Genomic DNA, 16,130 nt, shown 5'->3' on the forward strand with positions numbered 1-16,130 from the left:
GAGGGGATGGACGAGGACAGAAGCAGATGGTTCATCCATTCTAATAAGAGGAAAAGCACAGCACACAGCTACAGCTGCAGTGAGACTGGCAGAACCGTTTGGTAGGAGGATGTGTAGATTCTCTTCCTACTGCTTTTATCTTCTGAGTGATGAAAGAAACAAGGTCATCAGATAAGAATGAGGGTGGTAGCACTGCCCCTTTTAAAGAAGGTCTGAGAGGTACTCAAAGAATGGCAGGATGAATTCACTAGGGAAATGTAGGAGGATCGCATGCAGCACTTGTTTGAAGTTTACAGTTACAAACATTCAAGTGACACCTGGTGGGGTACACTTTTTCTTTAGTCATATCCATCTGTTTGGAAGCAGGCATGGAGTGCACAGCAAGTCAGGATTTCACAGGAATTGGGAGTTTAGCCAGCTGAGCTTGACAGAGTAAAAAGGGAAGTTAAGAGTATTAGCCAGGGACCAATTTTAAGATGGAACATATAAGTCAAGTAAAGAAAGAAGTAGGGACATGGTGAGAGGGTAGTGGGAAAAAAGTAGTACGAACAATGTATTCTACACTGGTGGAGTTAAAAAACTGTTGGGAGTCCAGGTTCTAGAAAGAGAGTGCTAGAAAGATAATAGGAGTGGAGTCTGAAAATGGTCTGCTTGAAATGGTGATTTTGAAGGGGGTTTATTATTTAGTAAAGCAAAAACTGAGGATATGCTTCCAGGAAATGGGTGCCGGAGGTGGGGTAGAGCATAAGATCCCTGTGGGGAGGAAGGTCAGGGAACAGAGACACTAAAATCACCAAGACTGATAACAAGAACAGTGATAAATACAGATGGCCCAGTGAAGGATGGCTACAATAAGGGTCATGAGTGGCGCAGTAGAAGCATGTGCTTCAAAGGAGCTGTGGTTCAATGAGAGATGAGGCGGGAACACGTTGTAGAAGCAGCAACAAGGAAGACTAAGGAATAAAGAAGACACCTACCTATTCCCCTTTGATACGCTGCTAACATTTATCACAATTACGAATGCAAACAATTAACTTCTAAAAACAAAGAAGTTGAAATGAGGGAAAATCTGGGAGAAAAGTAACTGAATGGTTATCTAAATTAGGCTGAATTATTATTATTTTTTAGAGGGGGGAGGGGCTGAGGGAGAGGAGAGAGAAAGAACCTTAAGTAGTCTCCACGCCCAGTGTGGGAGTCTGACTCGGGGTTCGATCGCACAACCCTGAGATCATGACCTGAGCTGAAATCAAGAGTCCGGTGCTTAATCAACTGAGCCACCCAGGTGCCCCAGGCTGAATTATTTTTTAAGATGAAAATTACAATTAGAGTGGGATTTTAAAAACTGTAGTTCTTGTCCCATTAAAATCAATTTAATGAGTCACAATAAGCTTTTTAAAAAAATTAAATAGAAAATAGGTCCTTTGGACACAGCAACAGTTAAGTATTGTTTCATAATACTTTTGTTTCACTGACATACATTTATATATGACGGTAATGAAAAACAGAAGTCTAAATGTGGGTAGCAATCAAAGGGTTTAAATGTCTTTGATTTAAGGTAATTGTAAACTAGAAAGAATCACTTTTAAGACTACGTAATAGCTCCCATATAATTTCTTATTTATCTTAATTTCTGGATTGCTGAGGGATATTCTTATATCTCTTAGCTGGACACAAAAAGTTCAACAGTCTCATGCAATACAACTGAGCACCTAACTCCTTGTCCAGGAGATCACGCTATAGAAACTACCAAAAAAGCTCTTCTAGTGTATTCTACTTTAGTGTATTTTGCACTAATAGTACAACAATTTGCATGAGAATGTTAAGAGTCATAACCCATACTTACTTCCCCATCTTTGGCAAGCTTTCTACCACACCTCATGCTATTTCCCTCTAGTTCTTCTTTATTGATTTCTTGAGGCCTAGAAATACACATAAGATGTGAAATTTCACAGAAAATAGGCAACTAATAGTTTAAAAAGAACTGTTAAGTTTAGAAGAATAGAAAAACTTGCTAATAGATTTAAAAATACCTTTTTGTGTTACAGATAAAATAAGAATGCACTGATTAAAAATAAAATTTAACTTTAATGTTTCACTTATTGCCCTGACTTCTAGAATACTTTTTATTAGGTCTCAGCCAAACCAGAGAAGAGGAAAAAAATGTCTATGAGAAATTGTACTCCTCAAGAAAATAAAGCACTTAAAAGTTTAACTACTAACTAAAATAAGTTAAAATCTACTATTTAAGACGTGACTTGGTATCATCTACCATTGGACATTACTATTTCATATCCAAGCCATCTTTTTTTTTTTTAAAGATTTTATTTATTTATTTGACAGACAGAGAACAGGAGAGCACAGGAAGGGGGAGCGGCAGAGGGAGAGGGAGAAGCAGGCTCTCTGCTGAGCAGGGAGCCCAATGCGGGGCTTGATCCCAGGACCCTGGGATCATGACCTGAGCCGAAGGCAGACACTTAACCAACTGAGCCACCCAGGTCCCCTCCAAACCATCTTTTATGTAGTATAACCATGCAAACTCAATATTTAATAGAAACAGCTGTAGAATTTTATCAATTGATCTTTACTTGGTTCCCTACTTTAAAAACCTTAATCAACTAAGAAAAACACCGTTATTTCAAGTTATGATAACAAAAAATGCATTATTATTAGTGTAGAATTCCAAATGATAAAAGTAATACAAAATATTCACTACATACAACATTTATTAAGTGCCTAGACTGGGGACCTCCTCACCATCAAGTTCAAGTACTGAAATACAATATATAAAAAATAAGTAAATGTATATAAAACTAATAAAACATGTCCTTGACACCCAAGAGTTCAGCCCAGTAGAGAACTATACATATAAGTAATATTTACAATAATGTGGAGAGAGTTGTGATGTTAGGAGCATGAAAAAGGCAGATTTACTGCCTGGGATTAGATAGAGATCATCACAGAGGAGGTATTATTTGTGCCTGAGTGGGAATTTGTTGGGGTAGAGGTCAGGGGTGGATTCTATGCAGGTGAAGGGCATTCCAGGTAGAAGGTATAGTAGGTAAAAAGAATCTGGAGCATAAATGAATACCAAATGTATGAAGAATTTAGTACAGCTAGAGCCTAAGATGAGCATGAGAGGAGATGAAGTGAAAGACGTTTGGGATGGACTGTAGATGGGCCCCCCAGGCTATGCTAATAAGAGTTTCAACTTTTCCTGTAGATAGTAGAGAGTTCTCAGGCTTTAGTTCTGTTACTTTTACATTTTTTATTATGAAAAATTTCAAACCTAAAAGTAGATAAAATATTTAATGAGTCAAATTTTCTCACCATCTAGCTTTAATAATCTTGTTTTAGTTTTACTCCAAGCCCACTTCTCCCCATAACCCTCCTGACGGATCATTTTGAGGCTAATCCTCCAGACATATCCTTTAATCTGTAAATCATTCAGTATGAATTTCTTAAGGATGAGGAATTTTAAAAAATGTTTATATCACACATAAAGAATAACAATAGTCCCCATCATCAAATCCCTGGACATATTTAAGCAGAGAAGTGACACAATTCTATTTCTGCTTCAGAAATATAACTCCATCAGCAATGTGGAAGAGCATGGAAGAGGAGATCCCTGGAGGTAGACTTTAATAGATTATAACCTAACATCCAGGAAATACACTGTCTTCCTCACTTTAGTAGCCCTGCAGCAATGAGCAGAGGCTCAGTGTCTATGAAATAGAGCACTTCGTTGGGGTGCTATGATCATACATACACTTCTGAGGGGAGGAAACCCACTTAGTCCGGCTCAGTCTCTTAGGTCAAATTCTATGTTCAATTCAGTAAAGATACAGATGAGGAAAATCTTGAAAAATAAGAACACTTAACATCTAAAAACTGAATATACAAAAGAATGAGGATGATTTTGAAAATATTTCATATATTACAAAATGCTTTGAATCTGAATTCCATTAAATAATTAACTTTTTTTTTTGGTTTTTGCTTTGTTATTATTTCTATTTCAACAATCTTACTATATTTGTGTAGGATAAGTATGCTGTGAATATATTTGGAAAAAGATGGAACATAAATTATAAATAAAGTAGAAACCAAGAATCCTGGCTAATAACCTCATAATCATTACCATGAGTTTGTATAACACTTTCATATAGTCACTGTTTGGATATAAACATTACTAGGTCATATATTTTAGCAGGTTTTGTGGTGGATAAGAATGGGTTAAGAGATCAGGGGCAAAAAAAGTCAAACTTAAGGCCTCTTCCATATCCACTCTCAGATGGATTGTCTGCTCACACAGCCTATACCAAGGAGTCAGTATACAGATCAAATAATAATGTGGAAGTACATCTGTGAACTGCAAAGCACATCGAAAAGAATAGATAATCTGCTTTTCCTTCAAATGAAAAAAGCACAGAAATATTTTTTGGGGGGGGTCATATGCTTCCGGGTCAGGCATCTATAACTGGATTATGTTAATTCATTACAGACTCAAAGGTCTTCAAAACACTTATTAGCTAATTAGTAAGAATTAGAATTTCATAATACTACCACAAATAAGAAAATTAGCTTTACCTATATATATAAGTATGAAAATCATGCTTTGTGCAAGCATTATTCCAAGTAATATTTCAGTATGTTGAAAGAAAATCATTATACAACACTAGGTGAAACACAGTTTATGAATTACTCAATTTTTACAAATACAGCAAATTACTACACAAACATTCCATTAATTGATAATTCCAATAATATTGATAATGTTACAGAAATATAAGAATAAAAGTTGATTAATAATCCTGTTTCTCTACTTTAACATTTCTTGATTTTTCAATATAATAAATGCATTTAAAAATTCACAGCAGAAGTTACATTGTTTTTGGTTTGTTCCTTTTTTATGAACAATGCTATGATCTAACATACTTACCCCACCTCACTGTCTTGTTCTGCCCGGAGCATAGCAAGCCACTGCTGTTTGTACACTGAAGAGAGCCATTCTAAAATATAAAAATAAATAAGCATAAAAGAATAATAAATACTGAAGAACATAAAGCATTTAAAAATTTTAAGAACTTGATAAAATTGTTACCATTTCTAAACTCAAGTTTAAAATAGCAACAAATAAAGCTAGTTTATATTTTACAAATATGCTATAACAATATGGCCTAATGATTTTTAGTGTGGTAAACACTATTATGCTTTGCTTTAGGATAGACTCCACTTAGATTACATGCATTTATTATTTTTTTTAAAGATTTTATTTACTTATTTATTTGACAGAGAGTGAGAGTACAAGCAGGGGCAGCAACAGAGGGAGAGGGAGAGGGAGAAGCAGACTCCTCACTGAGCAGGGAGCCCAATGTGGGGCTCGATCCCAGGACCCCAGGATCATGACCCGAGCCAAAGGCAGATGCTTAACCCACTGAGCCACCCAGGCGCCCCAGATTACTTGCATTTAAATTAGGATTTAAACCTTTAGTTAAAAGTAGATTCTTGCATTTAACAGTTTCCTTTTCATAGCTCATATTAACTTTTGTAAGAAACATACCTGAAGTAATATTTTCAGTTTTTATGTAACTTTTATAGAAAACTGAATAAATTGTTTTATTAAATTATCTAAAAATAACAACTAATTAATGGGAGATAAATTATCAGATAAATCATGCATGCTCAAAAAATAATTTTGGGGGGGCGCCTGGGTGGCTCAGATGGTTAAGCGTCTGCCTTCGGCTCAGGTCACGATCCCAGTGTCCTGGGATCGAGTCCCGCATCGGGCTCCCTGCTCCTTGGGAGCCTGCTTCTCCCTCTGCTTCTCTCTCTCTGTCTCTCATGAATAAATAAATAAAATCTTTAAAAAATAATAATAATAATAATAATTTTGGGGGTGCCTGTGTTGGCGCAGTTGGTTAAGAGTCCAATTCTTGGTTTCGGCTCAGGCTGTAATCTCAGGGTTGTGAGACAGAGCCCCACCTCGGCGCTCTGTGCAAAATCTGCCTGAGATTTTCTCTGCCTCTCCCTCTGTCCCTCCTGCTTGTTATCTCTCTCTCTAAAATAAATAAATCTTTAAAAAAATAACAGTAATTTTTGCATACTAGGTTTAGGTGACATATTAAAAAGAGATTTTAATTTATTCTAAATGAAATAAAAGTTATAACTATATTTTTCCTTTAATAAAGCATATCATTTTTTTTTAAAGATTTTATTTATTTATTTGAGAGAGAGAATGAGAGACAGAGAGCACGAGAGGGAAGAGGGTCAGAGGGAGAAGCAGACCCCCTGCTGAGCAGGGAGCCCGATGCGGGACTCGATCCCGGGACTCCAGGATCATGACCTGAGCCGAAGGCAGTCGCTTAACCAACTGAGCCACCCAGGCGCCCCAAAGCATATCATTTTTTCCACAGGTCTATGTAAACTGAAATTTTAGTTAAAAAATCTACTAATAATATAAGTAGAATTGGCTTAGTACCATATTTATTTTTCTGCTTTTATTTATTCCCAACCAAATGAAGTATAAGTATACTTCTAATACTTCAAAACTCATTTTTTTTTTTTTAAGGATTTTATTTATTTGACAGAGAGAGATACAGCGAGAGAGGGAACACAAGCAGCGGGAGTGGGAGAGGGAGAAGCAGGCTTCCCGCGGAGCGGGGAGCCCGATGTGGGGCCCGATCCCAGGACCCTGGGACCACGACCTGAGCCGAAGGCAGACGCTTAACGACTGAGCCACCCAGGCGCCCTCAAAACTCATTTTTAAAAGTCTGGTCTAGAGCTAAAAAATCCAGAAAACATAGTAGAAGGGAAAGTCAAGTTGGGTCCAAAACAATCCTAGTGAAGTATCTCAGAAAATGAATAAGACTCGTTTTGCATATTAATAAATTGCATACAGCCCATTCAAAAAATAAAAAATAAAAGTCTGGTCTAAAATAGTGTACTAGTTAATCAAATTAAAGAACATCTATATTAATATATAAACTTGGGGTACATATTATACTTTTGCTTTTATTTTAATGTATATATATTAATAAAGAGGACTAGAAGAAATTCACCAAGATAATCATTCTAGATGATGGGATTAGTTTCTTTTTCCTCATACTTAACAAAACAAAACTGTATCACAGAAAACTAGAGTCATTTAAACAGTCTGGATAGTGCTTAATGATAGGGGAAAATACTAAATACAAAATGTGAACACAGAAAATTACCTATGTAGTATGATCTCACTTTGGTACAAAAATGTGTATCTTGTTGGGATTAAGGGTAATTTCTATTCTCTTTTTATTCTTTTCTAGGACATATATTACTATAATAATCAGAAAGATGTTACTTAAAATCATAATTTTGTCATGTTCTCTTACCTGAAGGTACTAGGGAATCTTGTTCAATAATTCTTGCAGAGGCCAAATCACTGATAATATACTGTAACCTTAAATGTCTGAATACTGACACAAATGGTTTTCCTTGTTCAGTTTCAAGGAAGGTCATACCTTCAAAATCTATAAAGAACAGTTTAAATTCAATAGGCATTCTTTTCAAGTCTATTTATTTTATTCCTAAATGTTTTTATGGGCAGGGAGACACACACACAGATATACACACACATATATTCAATTAGAATAGAAATAAGCTAGTTTTCAAAGATTATAAAAACCTGTGGAGTATGGATAAATACTTAGACTTAGAAAGAAGCCTCAGGAAACTAATTTTGGTTCCAAGTGGACTTTGGGCTGGGAATTCAGTTGTACACCTAGTTTCTGGAGTTTGGAGCTTCCAGTGCAGCAAGGTTTGGGAAAGGAAGGCTTGAGAATGGTAGTTAGAGTTACAGTATCTCTCCAGAGATTGAACACTCCCGTGGAACTCCAGAGCTCAAATGCCAAACTCAAGGGTCTTCATAAGATACAAAGGACGTGGATTTGTCTCTTGGGATTCATCTAATTTATGCTTTAGCTGTATGTGGTGAACACTCCTAGTTAATATGTTAATTCTCTATTAAAATACAAAATAAGATACAAAGACACTATAGCCATTGCTTTGCAACACATGTATTGAAATAGTTCAATAACAACTAAAATCCAAAGATATATTGTCCAGTGGTGTGCTGGAGATGGCTTGCACTGGCTTATAGGAGCTGATGGTGTGCATTTCTTCTCAACTCTGCATTCAGTGGCAATGATGTCATGTTGGTAGACTGGAATCAACCACACTGGGAGAATTTGTATCATGGAAATTTTAAAAACGCTGAAAATCAGGGATTATTTTTTCAGAGACCAGCTTACTAGCACACCATTATGTTATGTATATTAAGACATGCAATAACATTTTTTTAAGGGAATAACAAACACAAAATTCAAGATAGTGGTTGGAAAAGTCAGATACACAACAGGAGAGAAGCACAGGAGTAGACTCAAGTTACTACTGTTCTAGTACTTCTGGGGGTTCAATATACAATTAAAAATAAGCAAAAATGGTGGCCATGCATGGACCAAAAATGACCACGAACTAAGAAAATCATGAACTAAGGATAATGATTTATCCACTTCTTTGCACCCAGAATTTTTCCCTATTATCTGTTCTAGCAAAGTAAAAAATAAATACATCGCATGTTCCACCTCTGTCCCAATAAGAAAGAATTTAATAGCAGTTGATCTCAATGAATTTTAGATGAGTCTTCTCCGAGACTCTGACAAAAGGTATGAAGTTCTCACCTTGCAAAATGCATGCAACACATGCATACATATAAAGTTCTGCATACACTTTTGGGGGTGACACACTGAAGCCTGTAGATGGGCCCCCCATGTTAAGAATTGTTGCCTGATAGACAGAGTTAATGTGTTATAGAAAATTCAATGTGGTCAAACAAAAGACAAATGTAATCACCAAGACCTGCTGGTGATAAAATGGGAAAGGTAATAGTTCGGGGGATCAAACTATGGTGTTAGTTCGAGGAGTAATAATTCAGTTAATACTTGGCAAGGCATTTTTCTTTTCCAGCTTTACTTTTCTCAATTTAAATTAGGGGCTGAATTAGATAACTGCTTAAGGTCCTCACCAGATCTAAAATTCTCTAGGTCTACAAATAAGTTAGGAACTGATTTTAATAAATTTCAATTAAAAAGATGCCCAAACCAAGTTCTCAATAAAAATTTCAGGCATACCTTTTCTCCTCTTAGAAAACCAGACATCTGTTTCAGTCAAAAGCTGTTTTAAAGATCCATTCCACGAAGGCACAAGTTGAAGGAACATCCACTAGGTTAAAAAAGCAAATTAAAAAAAACTATAAGATTTTATCATGTTACAATTTTACATTCAAACTGCTTCCACCTTAAAACATAATATTTAAAAAATTTGATTTCCAGTACACGCCACTGAAAGTATTTATTTATTCGACAGAGAAACACAGCGAGAGAGGGAACACAAGCAGGGGGAGTGGGGGAGGGAGACCAGGCTTCCCGCCGAGCAGGGAGCCCAATGCGGGGCTCGATCCCAGGACCCTGGGATCATGACCTGAGCTGAAGGCAGACGTTTAATGACTGAGCCACCCAGGCGCCCCAACATGCTCACAAGCTTTAAATTCATCATGGGTTTGGGGCACCTGGGTGGCTCAGTCGGTTAAGTGTCCGACTCTTGATTTCCGCTCAGGTCGTGATCTCAGGTTTCTGAGATTGAGCCCTGCATTGGGCTCCACGCTTCGCTTCGTGGAGCCTGCTTAAGATTCTCTCTCTCCCTCACTCCTTCTCCTTTTGCCCCTCCCCTCCCTCTCATCATGGCTTTAATCGTGGTCCAATGATAAAAACTAAAACAATGTGTGGTAAAGAAAAAATGAATTCCTGAGAAGTATTTATGGCCTCAAACACAGTATAGTTTCACAGTTAAAATGGTAAAGGTTTAATATATATATTACATTAGTAATTTTACACTAATTTATTCTACTCATCAACTAACTTAATTTTGCTAATTATTGTGTAAGGTTATAAAAATAATCTTAATTATTTAATAATAATTTAATAGATTATTTAATAATAATTTATTAAACAAGAGAAAAAGGAGTTTCTTACTGTTTTATTACTGTTGAGACAGTATACAGAGTAGTTAGGAGCATGGACTTTTAAATCCTGGCCCTGCCAATTAACAGGTGGACAAATTACCTAATTTCTCTGGGCCTTAATTTCTTCATTTACAAAATGAACATGATACCTCATAGGACACTAAAAAAGTTATTATGTGTCACTTACTTTGAATAGTGCCTGGCACACAGTAAGCACTTACCATTACTGGCATAAAAGCAATTACAAGAATAGGAAACAATGAACGTTACCACTGGCTCAGAGACAGAAATGGCCTGTCTACCCTTCCTTCAATGATTACATAACTCAAGTTACTAAACTTCCTTGAAAAAAAAAACAGTAGTAGAATCTCATCTCTACCACACAATAAGCAATTGCAATAATATAACTTAGAAGGTATCTCATTCTCAGGTTTCAAAGCTGGGTTAAAGGAGACTTTGTTGCCGGGGACAAAAGGCTAAGGGCAAAATTATTCAGTGGGAAAAGCAATGGACTAAGACTCACAAACCTGGGTTCTACCTCAAGTCTGCCACTTAGTAACTGTAAAGAGTTCTAAGTCCTATCATCTACAGAACAAGAATGATAGCTGACTTGTCTCTTCAGAGTTGTGAAAATAAAATTACATTAAAGATGTTAAAACCTTTCAAAAGGATGAAAAGAAACATATGCCTGAAGTGCAAATAAGGTCTTTAAAGAATTTCACCATTTTCTAGAAAAAGTGAAAATTTCATCATAAAGTCATTAATTCAACTTTGAAAACATTTCTGAAAACCATATAAAATATTTAACATTTCTGATTATGTAAATAACGTAACAATAGCATGCTTGTTGTTGAAAAAAATCTGGGAAAAAAATCAGAAACATATTCCTAGGATAGAAAATATGTAAAACCAAAGAAAGGAAATAGGATGCAAGCTCTCATGGCCCACCACTTATTGTCAATTGCAGACCTAACAGTCAGAGAGGTAACCTTGCATTCCCAACAGGAAGAAGCCAACTTTACTACTCTAGTAGGAGAAAGGAAGAATTTCTTCTTGCCCAGCAACAAGCTCAGCCAATAAGAAGATACCACAACTCAGTCAACAAGGAACTCTAGCTTTCCTCCAATGGATTTTCGTTTCATTCAAAGCAGCCACTCCCAACTTCCTCTTTTTTTCAATAAAGTAATGTTCCTCTCCTTTGAGGTCTGGACTTGCCTGTGGTTTGTCATAGCTTACATGTACCAAATTCCAATTGCTCTACTATTCCCAAATAAATCCATTTTGCTGGTAAAATAACTGGCTATTATACTTTCAAGGTTGACAAGTATAAAGAATGAAATTAAAATCATTCATGACAGCAAATCCCTAAATAAAGATTTTTTTTTTTAACATTTTGGCATATTTCTTTCATTTACACCATTCCTTAATCACTAGATACTAGCTGTTTCCAGTTTTTCACTATTATAAGTAATGCTGAGGTGATGCCCTTACATATATATTATGTCAATACCTTTTTAAGAGCTGTGTATACATCCATCTCCACTTGCATCACAAATAAGTTAGATGAACCAATGAGCTGTTTCATGACATTTATACTAGAAAAGATAAAACAGAGGTAGTGAGTTTATTCTCATGCACAGGCTAAAAGACCCTGGTGAAACTAAAAATTTAAGTCTTTTTAATGAAAAGAAAATGTCATCAGTCTTTTTGCACAACACAAAGAATCTTAGACAGAAATAACCTATCTGAACACAAGGATACTTTTAATTCATATAGTATACTATGAAAGGTCTTTATTTGAACTGACAGGAAAACAAGGCTTTGATCTGCTGATTAATCAAGTTAAAACAAGGTCTCAATTAGATAACTTTCAGTATGCTCTGATAAAGTGGCAGTGTTCCTGTTTTGCCTTTCCTGAGCATTCATTGTTTAAAAAAAAAAGACACTTGTCAAAATTCACTGAAACATCTTTATCTTCAAAGTAACCTTTAAACATTGACGCTTAACTGCTTAGTCATAAAACATGTTTTCATTACTATTAAAGAGTAAGATCAAGAAATATGTATTAGTTTAAATTTAGAGTGGAAATTGTATCACCAGTTGTTTTTTCCCACTTCCTTTAAGCCATAAAAAGCCAGAAGAACATCTAGGTTTTTAAGATGACCACTACAATTTATCTTCTTTTTGAAAGAGTTCAATGAGAAATTATAAAAAAGAAAAAAAATTAGTGTTTCTAATGATTTTCTTTCTTTTTTAAAAGAGTTTATTTATTTGAGAGAGAGAGAGATGGAGATAACAAGCAGAGGGAGTGGCAGGCAGAGAGGGAGAGGGAGGAGCAGGCTCCCTGCTGAGCAAGAAGCTGGATGCGGAGCTTGATTCCAGGACCCTGGGATCATGACCTGAGCCGAAGGCAGATGCTTAACTGACTGACCACTTAGGCACCCTGATGATTTTGAAACCAAACATAATGCAGAGCTTTGTTTATACCTTGACATCTTTACGTAATGATTTTTTTGGTAGAAAAATGCTTCTCAAACTTTTCTACCAAAGTACATCCTAAGGGCAGAGGAAAGGACAGGACCCAGGAATCCAGGAGATAGTCTAGCCATAAAAATAACATTTCTACTACTTCTTGTATTTCATCTTTAAAGCTCAAAGAAACTTGAATTCTCTCTATTCCACATTGTATTTAAACAAAAATGTTTATCTTTTTCCCCATCACTTCCCCACCCATACTTGTAAAAAAAAAAAAACAAACAAAAAAACCCAGTAAAATTGACATCACAGGAATGATCTCTTTGAGGGCAGAAACCATGACATAATCATCTCTGCATCCTTCACAGCCTTCATATATAGTGGACATTCAGGAAGTGTTTGTTGAAGTCAGGCAGGAAGGAAGGGAAGAAGGAAGGCAGGAAGGAATAATAATAGATGCTATTCTTTTTTTTTTTTTTTAGATTTTTTTATTATGTTAATCACCATACATTACATCATTAGTTTTTGATGTAGTGTTCCATGATTCATTGTTTGCATATAATACCCAGTGCTCCATGCAGAACATGCCCCTTTTAATACCCATCACCAGGCTAACCCATTCCCCCACCCCCCTCCCCTCTAGAACCCTCAGTTTGTTTTTCAGAGTCCATAGTCTCTCATGGTTCGTCTCCTGAATGTTGAATTTAACTTCATCAGGCCTACCAAAAAGTTTAAAACAACTTCCTTAAACTTAATTTTGCTGGGGTGCCTGGCTGGCTCAGTTGGAGCATGTGACTTGATCTCAGGATTGCGAGTTCAAGCCCCATGTAGGGTGTGATTACTTAAAATAAAATCTTTAAAACTTAATTTTGCAATGGTAAAGATGGTTTTTAAATAAATTTTTAGATTCTCTAAGAGCCCAGCAAAAGTGAGGTAACACTTATTTTTCTATAGTTTTATAGTAACAATGAATTTTTCTATTAAAATTGGTTAAAATAGTAGACACATAATATACATATTATTTATGACAAAGAAATCTATGAAGCATTTCTTCAGTTCATAGATGTCAAGATACCTTTCATTAAATTATTCACTTTTCATAAGTAATATAATTTTGTATAAAGCAAATGCATACTTGAACAAATAAACATTATTTTAGGATGATTAATTATAAAGTTATTTAAAATTAAAATACCTGAGTTCCTTAAAAAGTTCAACATTCTGGTGAGTCATCAAATTGTTCAGAAGCCATTCAAGGCACCTGAAATTAAAACATGGAATTATTTTTTACATGATACATAAATAATATATCATGTATTTATGACTTATTGGTAGGACTTACAGTTAAAATAAAAACGATTAGTCTTGCCAGAACATGCTCAAATTTTTAAATTTAACGACCAAAAATTTAGTATTGTTTTTGTCAGCAGTTATTAAGGAAATACTACCTTATATTAATAAGAGCATTTCTACTTAAGAAAACATCATTTCAAGTTGGTGTTACATCATTTATGAAGGGGCTTGCACACTTCTATTACCTTCTTTATAATTTGAAAATGGGTACTGCAATTCTCAGGAGTTAAAAACATTGCCAGTAGGTGTACTGATATAATGTCTATGATGCCTACTACTTAAAAAATATTAATAGAAAACGCACTATAAAGAGTGACCAGAGTTTTTATAAGCCACGTATAAACATGTATAACCCACCCATGGTCACTTACAAAGACAACACTTTCAAGGAATTTACTAATTCATCCAAATGTAAAAAAGGACTTTTTATAACAAAATTCTAGTCCTTTATCTTTTTTCTTTCTTTCTTATAGCTATACATTCTCTTAAGAAACCAAAGCAGCCAAATTCCCACAAGTGGGATGGGAGGAAAAATAAAAAAGGTAACTCACTTTTTCTTTACAGAATCTAATCCATAGGTCCCTGCTGATGTGTAATAGCCACATACAGTTTTCACATTAATTGTTTCCTTCATTGTCTCACCACACTGCTGTATTAAACCATCCTGTAAATATAAATAAGCACTGGAAAGGCCCATTTCACGTGGGAAAAATTAGCTCTGAATATGTGCTTGTACATATTAAAAAGTAAAAAAAAAAAAAGGAAGAAAGAAAAGAAAGAAAACTCATTTAAGTGCAGCAAGCCTAAATTTTTAAGTCCAGTAAAAATACTGAAAAAAAAATCCAGCAAGAATTCAACTAAATACTTGGAACCGAAAACAGAATGTAGGGGATAAAAGCAGTAAGGCAGTAAAGTAGAGATGAATACTGCTATTCTCTTTTTTATTCTTCCTCTCTCTGGGACCTTGCAAAATTAAGCAGCATTATATCTGGTTTGTCTGTTCTTTTTAAATTTTATTTAACATGCTCAGTCAACCATGTGATGGAGCTAGGCAAGTAAACAGTATGAATCATCAGAAAATGTTTATTAAAGTATAAAACACTTATCAATTTCTAAGAGATGCACCTAAAACAAATACATTTACATTGAAATATTAATCTAAAATGTTTATATGTAAGATTTCAAATGAACTAATTTTATTCAATATATGGAAAGAATGTCACTTTTTACCTAAATTTCTGAAATATATTCATCATGCAAGTATATTATTAAGTTAGTTAGTTAAATCATAAAGATAATGCAGAAAATGGATTTAGGACAAAACCAAAAGGACTAAAGTTAGAAAATAAAGTGCACTTGTTGAAAGTAAGTATTGAAAGGATGACAACATATAAAAAATCAAATGATCTCAGCTAAATATATTGAGCAAGCTATTTACTAATACTTCAAATAAATAAGTATGCAAATATCACAGAAAAGGAAACTTAACTTTTTATAAAGATCAAAATAAAATTCCCCATTAGGATTTTAAACTTACCTGAAAGTCACTTGAGACTACCCCCTCACCCAGCCCCTTCCGAGTTCCTCTTTTTTTTTTTTTAAAGATTTTATTTATTTATTTGACAGAGAGAGACACAGCGAGAGAGGGAATACAAGCAGGGGGAATAGGAGAGGGAGAAGCAGGCTTCCCGCGGAGCAGGGAGCCCGATGCGGGGCTCGATCCCAGGACCCTGGGATCACGACCCGAGCCGAAGGCAGACGCTTAACAACTGAGCCACCCAGGCGCCCCTCCGAGTTCCTCTTAACATCTTGTCTGTCACCAAGTCCAGTGGATTATCCCTGATTAATCTTTCTGTGATCCAGTTTTTCCTCTCCATGCTTACTGCTACTACCCTACTTTAAACCCTCACTTGGGCTACTGCAGTAAGATTTTGTCTCTAATGTACTCATCTTTTCTTCAATACATCCTTCACATTATTTCTTTTTTTTTTTTTTTTTTAAAGATTTTATTTATTTATTTGACAGAGAGAGACATAGCGAGAGAGGGAACACAAGCAGGGGGAGAAGGAGGGGAGAAGCAGGCTTCCCTGTGGAGCAGGGAGCCCGATGTGGGGCTCGATCCCAGGACCCTGGGATCACGACCTGAGCCGAAGGCAGACGCTTAACGACTGAGCCACCCAGGCGCCCCCCTTCACATTATTTCTGAAGTATTCTTTCTAAAACACAACTGCCTTTTCTTTGATTAAAAGCT

General features: G+C 35.6%; 1 protein-coding gene across 2 annotated transcripts in view; it reads right to left on the reverse strand.

Moving 5' to 3' along the window:
• The window catches only part of GMCL1 (germ cell-less 1, spermatogenesis associated), a 38,551-nt gene that overhangs the window by 10,705 nt on the left and 11,716 nt on the right, over positions 1-16,130 (reverse strand). Inside the window, exons 5-11 of one of the 2 annotated variants that reach the window (XM_021699255.1) lie at positions 14,431-14,543; positions 13,722-13,787; positions 11,562-11,646; positions 9,162-9,252; positions 7,365-7,502; positions 4,937-5,006; positions 1,844-1,919 (exon numbers count right to left, since the gene is read on the reverse strand). In XM_021699255.1, coding sequence (XP_021554930.1) covers positions 1,844-1,919; positions 4,937-5,006; positions 7,365-7,502; positions 9,162-9,252; positions 11,562-11,646; positions 13,722-13,787; positions 14,431-14,543 — 639 coding nt within the window. The remainder of the gene's footprint in view (positions 1-1,843; positions 1,920-4,936; positions 5,007-7,364; positions 7,503-9,161; positions 9,253-11,561; positions 11,647-13,721; positions 13,788-14,430; positions 14,544-16,130) is intronic. The other variant, XM_021699256.2, reaches the window with a different exon arrangement.

This window comes from Neomonachus schauinslandi, chromosome 10 (assembly GCF_002201575.2).
Source record: "Neomonachus schauinslandi chromosome 10, ASM220157v2, whole genome shotgun sequence".
NCBI classification, from domain to species: domain Eukaryota; kingdom Metazoa; phylum Chordata; class Mammalia; order Carnivora; family Phocidae; genus Neomonachus; species Neomonachus schauinslandi.